The sequence below is a fragment of the Capricornis sumatraensis genome, chromosome 14 (genome assembly GCF_032405125.1).
Source record: "Capricornis sumatraensis isolate serow.1 chromosome 14, serow.2, whole genome shotgun sequence".
NCBI classification, from domain to species: Eukaryota; Metazoa; Chordata; class Mammalia; order Artiodactyla; family Bovidae; genus Capricornis; species Capricornis sumatraensis.
Genome location: NC_091082.1, coordinates 42,242,134 through 42,259,314, shown reverse-complemented (window position 1 = coordinate 42,259,314; position 17,181 = coordinate 42,242,134). Strand labels below are relative to the sequence as shown.

At 41.7% G+C, this 17,181-nt stretch overlaps 1 protein-coding gene across 1 annotated transcript in view; it reads right to left on the bottom strand.

Moving 5' to 3' along the window:
- Positions 1-1,736: 1,736 nt before the first annotated feature.
- Positions 1,737-17,181, bottom strand: part of PLD5 (phospholipase D family member 5) — a 390,092-nt gene continuing 374,647 nt past the window's right edge. Inside the window, exons 8-10 of the mRNA XM_068986433.1 lie at positions 15,550-15,718; positions 10,590-10,704; positions 1,737-1,984 (exon numbers count right to left, since the gene is read on the bottom strand). Coding sequence (XP_068842534.1) covers positions 1,737-1,984; positions 10,590-10,704; positions 15,550-15,718 — 532 coding nt within the window. The remainder of the gene's footprint in view (positions 1,985-10,589; positions 10,705-15,549; positions 15,719-17,181) is intronic.

Below are 17,181 nucleotides of genomic sequence, written 5' to 3'. Positions count from 1 at the left end.
TTTTGTGTTGCTGTGTTCACCCATGTTTGTAACTGGAAGCTTGTGGATTTCTTTTCTCTTGTAGGTTTTCTGGGAGAACCTGTTATTGATTACATCAGGATACCACAAACATTATACTTCATAATGCTTAGCATTTATATAGGTTCTTTTGATTTCAAAACAAGTTAAAAACATTTTCTACTGTGACATCATCTTTGCGAGGTAGGTGATTATTAATGTCCCTACATTATCAATAGAAACCCAAGACCAAGAAGTGCAGGACTCTGTTCCCAGGCCAGGGAGGGTCAGGAGCGACATTAAGACGAGACGTCCTGAAGGGCACCTGCTCTGGGCTCTGAATAGGCCATGCCTATCTCTAGTGCAACAGTCTCCATTAATATAGGGTTATATATCATATAGTTATGGGCTTCCCAGGTGGCGCAGTGGTGAAGAATCTGCCTGCCAATGCAGGAGATGCAAGAGACATGGGTTCGATTCCTGGATCAGGAAAATCCCCTGCAGTAGGAAATGGCAACCCACTCCAGTATTCTTGCCTGGAAAATTCCATGGACAGAGGAGCCTGGTGGGCTACAGTCCATGGGGTTGAACAGAGTTGGACACGACTGAGCGCACACATTGTATAGATATAAAACAACAATACAAGGACATAATAGAACAATAATCCAATATTTTTGTTTCTTAGTAAAATATGTTAAGCACAGTATTTAAATTGCATTTCTCTGAAAAGCATTTGGTATATTAAATAGCAGAAGATATATTAAATAGCTCTATAAATGTTTGCTGGCATACTCTTAACAGCAAAGGATTATAAAGAAATTAAAATCTACTTTTAAACACTATAAACTAAACAAAAATGTGAAAAACTACTTTATTCTTATAATGCGGACTGAATAGCTTGCTGGATATTAGCAGGTGGCTACATAATTTTTCTGAGCTTGAGAGAAAGGATACACATTGTTGGCTGTGGTTTTAAAATATCAATTTGGTAGGGAAAAGTGCAGTTGAAAGGTGAAAATTAAAAACTGCTTTTTACATTTTGCATTCATTCTGAACAATTCATACATTTTCAAAAGATACAATCATACTTGGAATTAATGTTTAGGTGAATATAGGGGTGCTATATAATATTTTGTGAGAAGAGAAAATGATAGAAAATAAAAGCCATGGTATTGGAAAAAATGCAGAAGGAGGCAAAAAGGATATTTTTCAAGTGTGTTGAAGATGAGCATGAGATTAAGCTGTTCATGCTTACATGACTATAGAGGTCTTGGAAATGGTTTCCAAGCACAAATACTTGTCTTGATCAGTCCCTTCTCCAGACAAAGTCCTCACATTCCTCTACGTCAGCAGTTTTCAGAATGGTGTTAAAGAGCTTACCTCATGCTAAGCTTCTTAAGAACGGACCAGGTGGTCAGCAGAAAAAGTTCTAAAACTAGAAAGGAAGAGGCATCAAAGTCTTAAAATTTGTATGCAAACGTAAAAACTAACCTCCAAGCCAAAATGACATTCTCTGTCAGAAGTAACAAATACAAAAGTCTTAAGTTTAGTGTACACACGGCTAAGATATTGTTAGTTATTACATGTTCCGAGAATATTTTTGTGTGTGCTTTTCCCCTAAAAAAGACATATTAAATTGTTTTTCTCTCCTCAAGTCTTTGTTTTTGTATGCATATATATATATATATAAATGTGAAACACAAGATGTCCCGTAAGTTTGTTCATTCAGACTACACACTCTAGGGGTCCTTCCCACTTGGGTTGTACATGGCAGTTTTGTTTGAGGGGAGTCTGAGTCTGAAGAGGCTTGAGCAGTTGGGCTGCTTGGTGGGCTGCAGGGTTCTGGCATAGGGCGAGTACCAGTCCCTCTCAAACACATCCTTGAGTTGCTTAATGATGCTCGTGTTGTTCCTCACGTCTGCTTGGTTGATAACAAGGCCTGTGCCAGCATTCTGGGTGAAGTCATTCCCCACCCAGTCAAAATTTCCTGCAAAACACAAAGGAAATGAAGGTGAAGAGTTAATATTCCACTGGGGAATATTCTCCACTTAAAGAAATAGAAAGCAGATTCTATTAAATAAAAAAACAAACAAACAAAAAACACCCAGGAATAGTGACAGGGAGACTGAATTGTGTTGACAGCTCATAAAAAAATCCAAGAAGGCTTGCATATGGCACATTAATATTTGCATATTATTTTGGCATTTTCTTCAGCTTTGCTCAACTTGAAACTGGAAACAGGAAATTTGATGGTCTTTTTTTGGTAAATGTTATTTCTTATTGACGTTCACAAGGTACACTAAATACAACAACATTTAAAATATATAGGAATACACTTAAACATCCTGTGAACATTTACTACCTTCTCAAAGAGACACATCTAATCCATATGTACAAATGAGAGGTGCTAATTACAATGCTCGGAAGCTTTCACATCAAAGAAAAAGTTGAGGTCAGAGAAGGAGAACCAGTTTTTAACCAAACACACAAAACACTCCTTGCCTGGGCTGTGAGTCAGTTCCCAGTCCCAGAATCAGGCTTCTCAGCCCCAAATTAGGGAGGTTGCTGCAACAGCAGGTGCCCCATAGTAACTGCTGGTATAGGTGGTGTATTAATTTACTAGGTCTGCTATAATAAAGTAGAACAGACCGGAGGCTAAATGTCCACAGTTCTGGAGGCTGAAAGTTCAAGGTCAACATATCGGCAGGTTGGTTCCTTTTGAAGGCTGTGAAAGCAGGGTCTGTTGCAGGCCTCTCTCCTTGGCTTGTAGACGGCCATCTCCTCCCTGTGTCTCCTTACATTGTCTCCCTTCTGCACATATCTCTGTGTCCAAATTTTCCTCTTGCATAAGGACACTAGTCAGACTGGATGAGAAATCCCCCTAATGAACCTCACCTTAACTTGATATTCCCTGTAAGGACCCTGGCTCCAAATAAAGTCATATTCTGAGGTACTGGGATTAGGAAGTCAACAGACTAATCTTGAAAGAAGCTGAAAGTAGTTGAAAGTGAAAGTAACTCAGTCGTGTCTGACTCTTTGTGACCGCATGGACTGCAGCACACCAGGCTTCCCTGTCCTTCACTATCCCCCAGACTTTGCTCAAACTCATGTCCATTGAGTCGATGATGTGTCTAACCATCTCATCCTCTGCTGCCCCTCTTCTCCAGTTGCCTTCAATCTTTCCCAGCATCAGGGTCTTTCCCAGTGAGTCAGCTCTTCGCATCAGGTGGCTAATGTATTAGAACTTCAGTTTTACTATCAGTCCTTCCAATGAATATTCAGGATTGGTTTTCTTTAGCATCAGCTGATTTGATCTCCTTGTAGTCCAAGGGACTCTGAAGAGTTCTCCAGTACCACAGTTTGAAGGCTCGAAGAGGTGAATAAATTTGCCCAAATTCACATAGTTAAATGGTCTATCCAGGTCTGCTAGACTCCACAAGCTATCTTCAATACCATAAACAAAGCATCATTCTCACCAATAAAAATTTAGCCATGTCAAGACTGACAAAGTTATTTCATAAGTTACCACTGTCCTTTTTGGTTCAGAGCTGGTTCCATAAGTGAACTGAAGGCTTTTAAATATACAGGTTGACTTTCCATTTCCTCAGTGGTTTCTCAGGCATCTTGCAGAAGCATTGGTTGAAAGATGTTGAGATCATGGTCCCTGGGTATCCTTGACCTAAGGCCCTGCAGTCATCTGTGGGAGAAGCTTCTGGGAGAAGGAACACCCATAGAGAGAGTCAATATCTGTTCCTCTATATTCTCATTCTTTGGCCCCTCCCCTACTCCCTGGAGCTCGTTCACATATCAACTCCCTTTTCTGTATGGCACTGCCTGGAATACTGGAGGGTGATTCCTTCCTCCTCCATTTGACTCCTTAAGTTTATTCCTCTAAATCAAATATTATCAGCATGGAGAAGGAACTCCTCTCTCTCTCTCTCTTAATATCTCACCCCACCCCACACAAACACTACAATGATGCTTTCAATAGCTTCATGATAGACATAACTTTGGGGGCTTCCTTAGTGGTCTAGTGGTTAAGAATTTGCTTCGCAATGCAACAGACACTGGTTCGATCCCTGGTCTGGGACGATCCCACATGCCATGGGGCAACTAAGCCTGTGGGCTACAGCTACTAAGTCCCCCTGCAATAATTACCAATGCCCACATGCCCAAGAACCCATCCTCCACAACAAGAGAAGCCATCACAATGAGAAGCTCACATACCACAGCTAGAGGTTAGCTCCCACTCTCCGCAACTAGACAAAGCCCATGGGTAGCAATGAAGACCCAGCGGAGCCAAAAATAAATAAGTAAATGAATATTTTTCTTAAAAGACATAGAAGTGAAAGTGAAGTCGCTCAGTTGTGTCTGACTCTTTGTGACCCCATGGATTTTGTGCCCACAGAATTTTCCAGGCAAGAGTACTGGAGTGGGTTGCCATTTCCAAAAAGACAAACTTTGACTGAATTTTATTGCTATAAATTAGCAATTGCTTGCCGAATGGTTTGTAAGACTGTGTTAGAGTCTGCACAGGGACTCCTTTCGCTGTTGGTATGTTTTGGACCATGTGCTCTCAGACCATGCCCAGGGGCTTAAGTTTTGTGCAAATGCTCAGGGCCAGGTGAACATAGGCCTCAACCTCTAAGCAGAGGATCAGTAGCTACTCTAGGCTGAGAGTTATTCTGGAACCTATTGGTAGATGGCACCTTCTAGTCATTCTATAAACGAGACTATCATTCTTGCACACTTTTCAAGGACCTCTTGAGAAGACACTATAATCTCATCTTATGACTTAAGTGCCAGGCATTAGACCAAAGGCAGTAATTTGTTATCTCATAACATTATCTCATTTGATATTCACTGCAGTCCTGTGAGGTGACAATATTAACTTCACTGTATTGATGAGTAAATTAAGGCACAGAAAAGTTTAGTAATCTGTCCAAGGTGGAAGTGAAAAAATTCCACAGTTGAGGCTCAAAAGCCAGGTCTGACTCTAGAGCCCACACTTAACTTCTGTTTCATGTCACCTCTGATTTGAGAGGCGTACTTGCTTTGTGCTAACTGTGCTCTTCGCCCTAGACTTCGTCAGCTCCCAGGGTTGGTGCGTCAGGCCACACTGAGATCTCTGCTCCATTCATTTGCATATCTCACTGTCTGAAAGAAACATGCATATGCTTTGGGGGCAACGTGGAGTGGGGCAAGATGATGGGAGAGAAGTGACAAGACTTTGAAGCCTTATTCTGCAAAGTTCAGCTTTTTTCCTTTAATGTAAAGGATGGAGCCAAGATTCTGCATCTTTATTGATTCTCAAAAGTTTTAATTAGTCTGTTCTCAGGAATCACAGCCCTGAAGGTCTACAGGGCATTCCTACACTAGGTGATTGTTTTCCTACCTTTCATTTCCTGATGGCCGGGTTAAACCTCAAAATCACGTACATGCTTCAGTAATTTTTCAGGTTGGAAGTGGATTTACCCAGCTCTTTTTGAGACTGCCATTTCAGCTTCTAGAATGCATATTGAGGCTCCAAATGCCAAGACAGTTGGGGAACTACCCTCAGGAATACCCTGTGAGGGTGCAAATGAACTCACAGGATATAATATGTAAATAATCAAAATCTTTCAAACAACTTTGCCAAGCTTGACTCAAATATACTCTGGAGAATTTAAAGTACAGATATGATACTGTCTGGGGAGTCTTCTGTAAGTCTTCAGAGCATTTAATGGAAGTATAATTCCATGCAAGGTCTTGTGTGGGTTTTTCTTTATTCAGCATTCTCAGCAGGTATCTGAATGACTTCTAAGAGATTTTCAGAATATGCTGATAATTATTTAAATTATCAATGAATTTTCCCTCTTTATGCTCTTTAAGCATTTTAATATTAGAACTATGCTTCATTCTAGGGAATTAAAGTTTTGGTAAGATGCTATGTGGTGTTGGAGAAGACTCTTGAGATTCCCTTGGACGGCAAGGAGATCCAACCAGTCCATCCTAAAGGAGATCAGTCCTGGGTGTTCATTGGTAGGACTGACGTTGAAGGTGAAATTCCGATACTTTGGCCTCCTGATGCGAAGAACTGACTCATTTGAAAAGACCCTAATGCTGGGAAAGATTGAGGGCAGGAGGAGAAGGGGACAACAGAGGATGAGATGGTTGGATGGCATCACCGACTCAATGGACATGGGTTTGGGTGGATGCCGGGAGCCAGTGTGAGGAATCCCGCCCGTGACAAGGTCATGAGGAAGGAAGCTGACATACGCAAGGCGTGCTCAGACTTCAGGGACCCCTCTGGAAATTCCTAAGCATGTACCCCAACAAAAATCTGCCGGCTTTTGTGCTCTGCTTTTCCACTCTTCTGACATTTTCTGGAAAAAGTCAATTCAGGGCTTTAGTCTTCTACATTTGAAAGAGTGTTTCAATCCAAAAAACCCCTCTGATGGCTTTCTAACCTGCCTGCAGGACTCGTACAGCTGCGCATGTGATTGTTTGAGGCCTCCTAACCGCAGGAGGCACAGGAAGCTTAAAACATCCTAGGAATGTAGGAGCTTCTGAGGAGTCAAAATCTTTAGAATAGGACTGATTAAAAGTTTCATTTGTTGAGTCAATGCTTGCTGCTGAATTTTCATATCCTTTATTTTTAGATTAGTTGGTATATAGAAAAACAAGTAGTAGACCTGGTATTAGCAACATTAGATCTTTGAGTTAAGTACCTTCTTTGTTATAACCCACTGCGCCTTTGTTCTAAAGAGATGTAACTTTAGTGCTTTAAGGAGATGTAGATTAAAGAAAAACACTTCAGGAGAAACAAAATTAACATTCATTAAGGAAGAGAGCCAAAAAGTGTTAACAAGCCTCTTGGCCAGAAGATAATGTAAATCACCTGAGACCTTTTGTATACAAAATGATATACGGAAAGAATCTGGGTTGCGAACGCTACATAATTTTTTGTTACCCATTGATCTCCATGTTTTATCAAAACTATAAAAGGCCTTCTGAACAATAAAGGATGGGACCAGTTTCTCGGACCAGTTTCTTGAACTAGTCTCTCGGCCTGGTTTCTGGGGAATCTGGCTCCCCCCGTGTCTCTCTCTCTCTCATTTTCTCTCCCTTTCCCTCTCTCTGCTCTTTAATTTCAGGCTGAATTTCCATCTGGGGCGCAGAGGCTCGCCAGGTCTACTTACTTGCCGTGGCTGTAAAGACCCGCGCGAAAGGGAGCTTAAGGCGAGGCACCCTTAGATATTCAAGCGGGCGCCAGTGGCCCAACGTAGATGGTGCAAATTCCTTGTCTGGAATTTTATTGGTCTTCTGCGTAAACCAAGCTATTCAGCCCTCTTCCTCCACTTAATCTTCCTACTACACTATAGTTTCTTAATCTAATCTTATATTAATAAATAAACGAGTTTTTCCACGCCAACGCCGTCCACCCTTCGAATTCCCTGGATCCACCGGGGCTGGACCCCGGCAGGTGGACTCCGGGAGTTGGTGATGGACAGGGAGGCCTGGCGTGCTGAGGTTCATGGGTCACAAAGAATCGGAAGTGACTGAGCGACTGAACTGAACTGAACTGAAGATGCTATGTGTAAAATGTACTCATTTTAAAATGTATTATAATAAAGAACTGCAAAACACACCCACATAAATAGAGTCAACCAATCATGATGAAGGAGCAAAGGCAATACAATAGAGCAAAAACAGTGTTATCAACAAATGACGTTAGAAGAACTGGACAGCCACATGTGAAAAAAAAGTCTAGACTCAGATCTTATACCCTTCACAAAATGTAGCTCAAAATGTGATCATACCTAAATGTAAAACAGACAATTGTAAAACTCCTAGAAGGTAATATGTGTTTGTCACTCAGTCATGTCTGACTCTTTGTGACCCTATGGACTATAGCCCACCAGGCTCCTCTGTCCATGGCATTCTCCAGGCAAGAATACTGGAGTGGGTTGCCATTCCCTTCTCCAGAGAAGGTAACATACAATGGAATATTATTCAGTAGTAAAAAGAAATGAGTTATCAAGCCATGAAATGACATGGAAGCACCTTAAATGCATATCACTAAGTGAAAGAAGCCAATCGTAAAAGGCTACACACTATATGATTGCAACTATATATTTTGATAAAGACAACACTATGAAGATGGTTAAAAAATAATCAATGGTTGCCAGGATGGGGTAGAAATGAATAGGTGGAGCACATAGGATTCTAGGGCAGTGCAACTACTCTGTATAATACTATAATGGCAGATACATGTCTTTATAATTTGTTGAAAGCCACAGAATGCACAACACACAGAGAGAACCCTAACGTAAATGATGAACGTTGGTGATAATGATGTGTCAGCGTCAGCTCATCAGTTGTGACAAACGCAGCACTCTGGTGAGGGATGTTGGCAATGCGGGACACTGTGCACATGTAGGGATGGGGGGCCTATAGGAAATCTCCGTGCCTTCTGCACAGTTTTGCTGTGAATCGAAAACTTAAACAAAAACCAAAGTCTATTTTAAAAATGCATTACAGGGAAACAAGGGAGAGAGTCAGGAATCAGTCTTTGCTAAGAATCTGGTAGACAGAGCGGAGACAGTGTTGGGAGCTTTTCATATATTATCTCATTCAATCCTCATACCACCACCAAAGGGCGGTATTATTATCCCCCTTAATTAAAGATAAGGAAAGAGAGGCTTTGAGACTGTGTGACTCTATCATCTTCTTTCTTGTGTCAGGGCTCGAAATCAGAGATTTGTCTGACTCCAACACACTTACTTAATTCATTATAAAGAGTATTTGGATATAAGCACATGTCACTGCTGAGTGTACATACAACAATTTACTCTAAGTAAACTCTGCAGATAAAATATTCAGATTTGAGTGTTATATCCCACTGTGTCCGAAATGTAATCTATCCCTGTGTTTCCTGTTTCCCAATATTGAACCAGAGGTTCACACTTTGGACTAAACACATTTGAGTCTGCTTTTGTCACTTGTTTAAAAAGAAGCTCATTTCATTCTATTCTCCATGCATTGATGAACAAGAGAAAATCTAAATTATCACACCTTGTGTCACTGAGAAAGACAACATGAACAAAACAATGTTCTCATATTCTAGGACTGGAAAGATATACATTTTAAAAAATTTCAATACTCTATTCTACTAATAAGACACACAACTATTCAAAATGGGAAAAGGCAGATCGTCTCTACATTGATACAGGAGGTAGTGTTTCCAGGGGCCGACGACAGTGACTTCTGAAGGGCTATAGGGGGTGAGGGGTCTGGATGCCTGGCATTTGAAACTTAGCTCTAAAATCTTCCCCCTTACATCTGTATGTGTAATTCATTTCATATTTTATGGCCCAATTTCCTTATTTCTAAACTGTAGGTGATTAAAGCTGCCTTCCCTAATGACAAAGTTGCTAAGAGAATCAAATAAAGTAAGGTGCTTTACAAAGTTAAAAGGGCACATTTTCTATTTACTCACTGAATTTGGAAAAAATAATGCAAATTTCATATTCCTTTATTTCACACTGTGCTTTTCTTTTCTGCTTTGACTCTGCTACTTCATTTGGACATTGTAAAAACCATCCAGCTATTTTGTGATCTAAGCCCCTTCCTTTTATAGATAATAACTTCCACCCTACCTGTGACAGAACGAGTAAAGAGGTTACCCTGGACCCATACACGCCATGGGAAAGTAGAATAGATTTGATCCCTTGGTAAATAATAAACCAATAACTTATTGTTTCTGTGTCTGGAGCTTTATTGCCTTAATAATAATAGTTAACATGAATCAGGCATCATCTATGTGTTAGGTGCTTTAATTGTGCAAGGTGCTCGGTACATATTATCCTAATTAAACATCATCCTATGAGGCAGAAACTAGTCAACCCCCTTTTACAGATGAGAGAACTGAGGTTTTAGAGACCCTAAGTAAATTGTCCAAAGTTAGCTATTTAAAAAACGGCGGGTGTAGGATTATTGCACAGACAGTATTCATTTGGACATCAAATTTCAATGCTTCCCCACTACTCATGACAGACTGGCTGTGGTACGGTGGGTAAGAAATGAGCTCTGGGTTCGTTCTAGTGCCAGGATTGGCCTTTGCTAAACCATCCAGTTTCCCGCCTATGGGGCTTCCCTGGTCATTCAGCTGGCAAAGAATATGCCTGCAATACAGGAGACCCCAGTTCATTTTCTCGATGGGGAAGATCCCCTGGAGAAGGGCATGGCAACCTACTCTAGTATTCTTGCCTGGAGAATCCCATGGACAGAGGAACCTGGTGGGCTACAGTCCATGGGGTCACAATGAGTTGGACACAACTGAGTGACTAAGCACAAAATAAGACAAATGGACCATGGAATTTCTGCAAAACACTTATGAGAAGACGTCCTGTATGGTTTCCTGGTCTATGAACCAAGCCACAGATGAGATGTCTGGTTGAAGAGCTCTTTGCCCTCACTCTCCTGTTTCCTGACCTTGGGGCCTCCCATTCACTGGCAGGGGCTTCCTCACCATGGGGTACAGCAGAGTGCAGCTGCGTTACCACTAACCTGCATGATCCCCTGAGGAACCTCATAGCCCTGACACCTACCAATATAAGCTGCGCCATCCGTCACCATATACTTGTTGCGATTTAATCTAGGGAAGGCGTGATTCCTTTGTTCTTTTGTAATGCAAACATTCTCTCTTTCCAGATCAAAGAATTTCTGTAAGACAATAAATAAATAAATAAACCAGGTGAATATAGAGAACATTTTTGGTTTTGTTCAAACACAAAAAGGTTTCTTATCCAAGGATCAGAGATAGACCTCATACTGAGTTATTAAAACTGAAATCTTGTTACTTCATATAGCTGAAGCTATTTTTGGTCTCAAATCCATATAGGCAACAAGAGAGAAAATGAACATGCTCATCCAGGTATATAGTTAACACTTTTAAGCAATAAAATGAACATAAAATTCATTCTTTCAACAGGGAGAAGGCCAAAAGTTGTTTAATTCTTATCATCTTATTCATCAGGGTGCACTGACATTTTAACTATGCCTCAGGGTGCTTTCTGTCAAGCATGCCAATGAACTGATTTCCTACATGCTGCATATCTTATAAGAAGCAGCAGGCCCATATCAATGACTAGCTGAATTGACTGGGGATTTCCAAAGGTCAAAAAAAAGTTTTGCCAAAACAACAGATAGTTTCTATCTAAACACCTATGTCTATAAGCTCTTTTAATAAGCAACTAAAAAAAAAATATCACACCTTCAAGTCCTGAATTTCAATTCTAATGTGATTCAAAAGCAGCACTCTAGTTCAGCTGGAATGGGGATGGGAGTGCTAAGAAGAGAGGTGAATGACATCAGGAGTGGCTTCAGGAATCTGCTGAAATGGGCAAGTGCTCAGATGAGGCTTAAACTGTGACTGAGTTCACAGAAGACACCATTAAGGTTAGGACCTCAGGTCTCGTCCACAATGAAAAATGTTAAACATTTTCAAAACTGCATGGAATCTTTCCAGAATGTCTTACAGTTGTAGAATCATGTGTGTTTGAAGGAGAGAAAAGGCAGAGAGAAAAAATGAGATGATACCTAAAAATGGAGATATCATTATAGTTTCAAAACTGTAAGTGTCAAAATTTGGTTTGGGGAAATAATGAGAGTTGGTTTTTCCCATTTTTTTGCCTGGAAAATCCTATGGACAGAGGACCCTCGTGGGCTACAATCCATGGGGGTCATGAAGAGTTGGATATGACTGAGCATGCACACATACACACAGATTGAGAAAGCAGTGATAAACTAAGTGATCTCTAAGGTCCTTTCCAGCCCTGAAAATTCTAACCTATTTTTTTTTTCTTTTTTGGTAGAACCCTTGAGATCAATGGTACACAGGTCTTAATCTACCACCTAAGAATTTTCTATTGCACATTCTAGAGGAAGGTTCTCCTACTGCCATATTACCATGATTACAGGCAATGTAGCCTGGATCACCTTATTTCCTCAGTTCCTATCTTCGGCAAAATCTGTGTCAGATTTGATGGGTTCACATATAGCCTTGGTGGACTCTTCAGATGGACTTAATAACCTGTGAATGCTCTTACGTCATGGTTTTACATTTGTGTGGTCACGCGAAACTGATTAACAGCCAGCAGTCATTCTGTTTGGATATTCTATCACAATACCTGTCTGTACAATGGGCTCTTTCCTTCTGAGGAAGATATTACTATAGAATCAAGACAAATTTGAGAAAGAATAACTTATGCATCCTAATTTAAGTCAGTGATGGCATCACAGCTTGAGGCTTGACTGAGAGCCCATTTCCTCCAGAGAGTTGACAATGACTCAAAAGAGGGAAAACAGATCTTTCTTGATGAAGGTGAAAGAGGAGAGTGAAAGAGTTGGCTTAAAGCTCAACATTCAGAAAACGAAGATCATGGCATCTGGTCCCATCACTTCATGGGAAATAGATGGGGAAACAGTGGAAACAGTGTCAGACTTAATTTTTCTGGGCTCCAAAATCACTGCAGATGGTGACTGAAGCCATGAAATTAAAAGCCGCTTACTCCTTGGAAGGTAAGTTATGACCAACCTAGATAGCACATTGAAAAGCAGAGACATTACTTTGCCAACAAAGGTCCATCTAGTTAAGGCTATGGTTTTTCCAGTGGTCATGTATGGATGTGAGAGTTGGACTGTGAAGAAAGCTGAGCGCCGAAGAATTGATGCTTTTGAACTGTGGTGTTGGAGAAGACTCTTGAGAGTCCCTTGGACTGCAAGGAGATCCAACCAGTCCATTCTGAAGGAGATCAGCCCTGGGTGTTCTTTGGAAGGAATGATGCTGAAGCTGAAGCTCCAGCACTTTGGCCACCTCATGCGAAGTGTTGACTCATTGGAAAAGACTCTGACGCTGGGAGGGATTGGGGGCAGGAGGAGAAGGGGACGAGAGAGGATGAGATGGCTGGATGGCATCACCAACTGGATGGACGTGAGTTTGAGTGAACTCTGGGAGATGGTGATGGACAGGGAGGTCTGGTGTGCTGCGATTCATGGGGTTGCAAAGAGTCGGACATGACTGAGCGACTAAACTGAACTGAACTGAACTGAAGATGACATCAGAGATCATATTCTATTCACTGACATATTTTTAGACATCTAACATGCTGTAGGTACAGCAAAGACATTTCAAAAGTGACTGGTTAATATATTTTAAAAAACCCCTCATTTAACTAGGAAAGCTTGGTGAGTGCTATCTCTTTCCACGCGCCACCTCATGGATACAAACTCAAAGGCCAGGGGTGAGGGTACATACTCCTCTAAGGATGAGGATTACCAGGCTATCTGCTTTATCAGTGCTGCTAGGCTCCTGAAGACATGCTATGTGCAAGATCCCAACTTTCACTTTTCTTAGAAAAGCTCTTCATCCATTTGTAGTCTTGGCATTGGGGCCACAAGATTCTTTCTCATCTATGCTTATCTTGATGCTTAGAAATGCATGGCCTGGCTTATACAGAGATTGAAGTCTCTGTTTTTAAAAAATGTCTAGCAGGAAACTATTAATGTTTGCTTTAGTGAAGTAGTGTGACCATGAGTGTTCAAAAAGATGAAGCTGAGTAAATACTGTAGAGGTTAAAAATGATGGATTCTACTTTCCTTGCAATTTCTTGTAAGTCTTAAATAAGAACCCTTAACATTTCATGCCAGAGATTTCAACTGACAGTGCCTCAGTGGCAGGTGTGTTGTGGGGTCAGGAAAGGGGGTTTGGTGGAGACAACTGACTTGTTCTGAGGGGAAGTCGAGAGAGGACATAGGAGCAAACGGATCATGTGCCATAGGCCCCAGGTACTCTCCTCTGCCTCTCCTGTATTAGCTTTGTCTTATTTTCTATATTCTGATGCTTTGACATCTGGGGCCTTGCTGAGCATGGACAGACTGTCTGTCCTTCAGAGAATGAAGGCTACAGGGATTTCACCTCCTCTAGGCCTAATTCAGAGAAGGCAATGGCACTCCACTCCAGTACTCATGCCAGGAAAATCCCATGGATGGAGGAGCCTGGTGGGCTGCAGTCCATGGGGTCGCTTAGAGTCAGACACGACTGAGCAACTTCACTTTCACTTTTCACTTTCATGCATTGGAGAAGGAAATGGCAACCCACTCCAGTGTTCTTGCCTGGAGAATCTCAGGGATGAAGAAGCCTGGTGGGCTGCCATCTATGGGGTCGCACAGAGTTGGACATGACTGAAGTGACTTAGCAGCAGTAGCAGCAGGCCTAATTCAGAGAAGGCAATGGCACTCCACTCCAGTACTCTTGCCTGGAAAATCCCATTGATGGAGGAGCCTGGTGGGCTGCAGTCCATGGGGTGGCTGACGGTCTGACAGGACTGAGTGACTTCACTTTCACTTTTTACTTTGATGCATTAGAGAAGGAAATAGCAACCCACTCCAGTGTTCTTGCCTAGAGAATCCCAGGAATGGGGGAGCCTGGTGGGCTGCCGTCTCTGGGGTCGCACAGAGTCGGACACGACTGAAGCAACTTAGCAGCAGCAGCAGGCCTAATTCATAGGGCTTCCCTTGTGGCTCAGCTGGTAAAGAATCCGCCTGCACTGTGGGAGACCTGGGTTGGATCCCTGTATTGGGACGATTCTCTGAAGAAGGGAAAGGCTACCCACTCCAGTATTCTGACCTGGAGAATTCCATGGACTGTATAGTCCATGGGGTCACAAAGAGTCAGACACAACTGAGCAACTTTCCCTTTAAAGGCCTCCAGTGCAGTCCTCCAATATTTCTCTTCCTCTGACTGGCCTTGGGGTATTGAGGCTCAAGGCAATCTTGGAAGCCATGTATCAAAGTTGACAGTGGAGCCTGTGTCATCTGGGTCCCTGAATGCTTCATGCATGGTGCAAAACTTTATCACTTAGAAGAGGTCTCAGTGTACATTTGTTGAATGTCCACAGTGGAGTTTGGGGAAAGCTGAGATCTACAGGATTAGTGGGCATGAGTCAGGTAAAGCATGGGGAAGAGTTCTGTAGGAGAGGAAAGAGCGTGTGCAAGGGCCCTGAGGGGAGGATGCTACATGTGTGGACCGGAGGAGAGTTAAAGATGAGCTAGAGAGCTGGCACATTTAGAGCCGTATGAATCCTCAACCCTGCCTCCCTCACAGGATGCAGAGATGGATCAGCACATGGCCCGAGGGGCCTGGAACAAGGACAGGATCCTAGGCTGGGGGAGTCTGCGCTGGTGCATGTTCCAAGGCTCTGCTGCTCACTGTCTTACAAATAAGAATAGTAGATAAAGGAGGAAGCTCAAACAAAATGGAGAGGATGCAACTGAAAGTGTGGATAAAGAGGGCTAGGCTGGTACCAGGAAACTTGGGTTCTAGTCTCCTTTTTGGGGGCGATATGATTATCTTGAAAAACTACTCAACCTACTTTTTGAGGTATTTTTCACTCTCAAAGATTGTCATCCTAGTTCTGATTGGAAGCGCATGTGTATGTGTGTGCTTAGAGCTTTCACATATGTATGCAGAAAATTAGATTTTAATAGCTCAGTCAAAACAATACTTACAACTTTCAAACTGCAGTTGGCTATTTCAGTGCAAATAGCTTTAAGAGATGAGATAAAGTTAAATGTGAGGGGGTCAGTTTCCTTCCAGAAGCTTATAAGGAGTCGAACTTTGACGCTCCGCAGAACTAATGCTTCTCTGATTTTCCCATCCAAGTCTGGCCAGTAAGTCCTGTAGAAATAATATTCATACAGATAAAATAAAATTAGTCAGTTTGGGAGGAAAAAAATTACTAGACTGCAGAGAACATTGACATTAACTTGATCATTATGTGATCATTTATATTATAGAATAAATCAGCCTCTAATTTGTAAGTCCTATAGAAATAATATCCATAAAGATAAAATAAAAGAAAATTAGTTAGTTTGGAGAAAGAAATTTATTAGACTACAGAGAACATTGATATTATCTTGATCACTATGTGATCATTTATATTCTAGATTAGATCAGCCTCTAATCTATAATACAAATACTGTGGAAATAATATCCATACAGATAAAGAAAATCAGTTACTTTGGGAAAAGACGTTTACTAAACTACAGAGAGCATTGACATTAACTGGATCATTACTTGATCATTTATATTATAGATTAGATCAGCCTCTAATCTATAATATTTAACCTTGTAGGATATGTTGACAAAATGCTGGTCTCCTGGGTTAGAACATTGAGAAATGGTGCATTAGGCAGGTGCAGTCCTACCTAAAATGAGGTTTCCTATCAGGGCCTCAGGTTGTGTGGGCTGAGGGCACAGACATACTGACCAGTGCCACATGCCACCCTCACAGACCTCCAACTTTACCTGGGCCTCAGTTCAAATGTGCAAGAAGAATCAACTCTCCAAAAGAATTCCAGTTAGGATCCTGAGCACTCTGTCATCTTCAAATGCTTCTTAAACCCCTCTTCTTTGATAAGTGCCCCCTAAATGAGATCTTGCTCTGGTTATCCAAGCTGCCCACACTCTTATTTCCAAACAGTCTTGGTCTCTCCTTGCCAAGCCCCTCCACTACTCTGGAACCTTGGAACCTTTCATCAGGCAGTTTCCCCTGTAGGTTTAGCCTTTTCCCTGAATTCTTAACTTTTTACTTCAACTAAATCTGGACTCTTTCCTAGGCCACAGTTTCTGCTAAAGTCCTGCTGTGTATTTCCCACCACAACCTGACCACTTGATTTAGGAGCCAGCCTCTGCTCCCCTCGGCACACACAGTGCTTCTTTTGGAACTGTAACTTAGTTCTCATGTTAAAAACCAAAAACAATAAGCTTTCCCATGTTAAAGACAAATCTCAAATTGTTTTCTCTTTAATCCTGTAATTTGTAGACCTTCTGTTTATTCATATAAATCTTTGCCTAATTCTAGGCCAATACATTATTTGGACTAACGATATATTATTCAAAACCTTAGCCTGTGAGTAACAATTTTACCTCCAAAGGTCTCCTCTTTATATCTGATCCCAGCCTCCTGTCCTTCAAGTTCTTTCACTCTTTTATTTGTACCTGCCCTTTCACCTGTGTGGGCTTCTCTGGTGGCTTAGATGCTAAAGAATCTGCCTGCAATGCAGGAGACCTGGGTTCAATCCCTGGGTCAGGAAGATCCCCTGGGAAAACGAAACGGCAACCCACTCCAGGATTCTTGC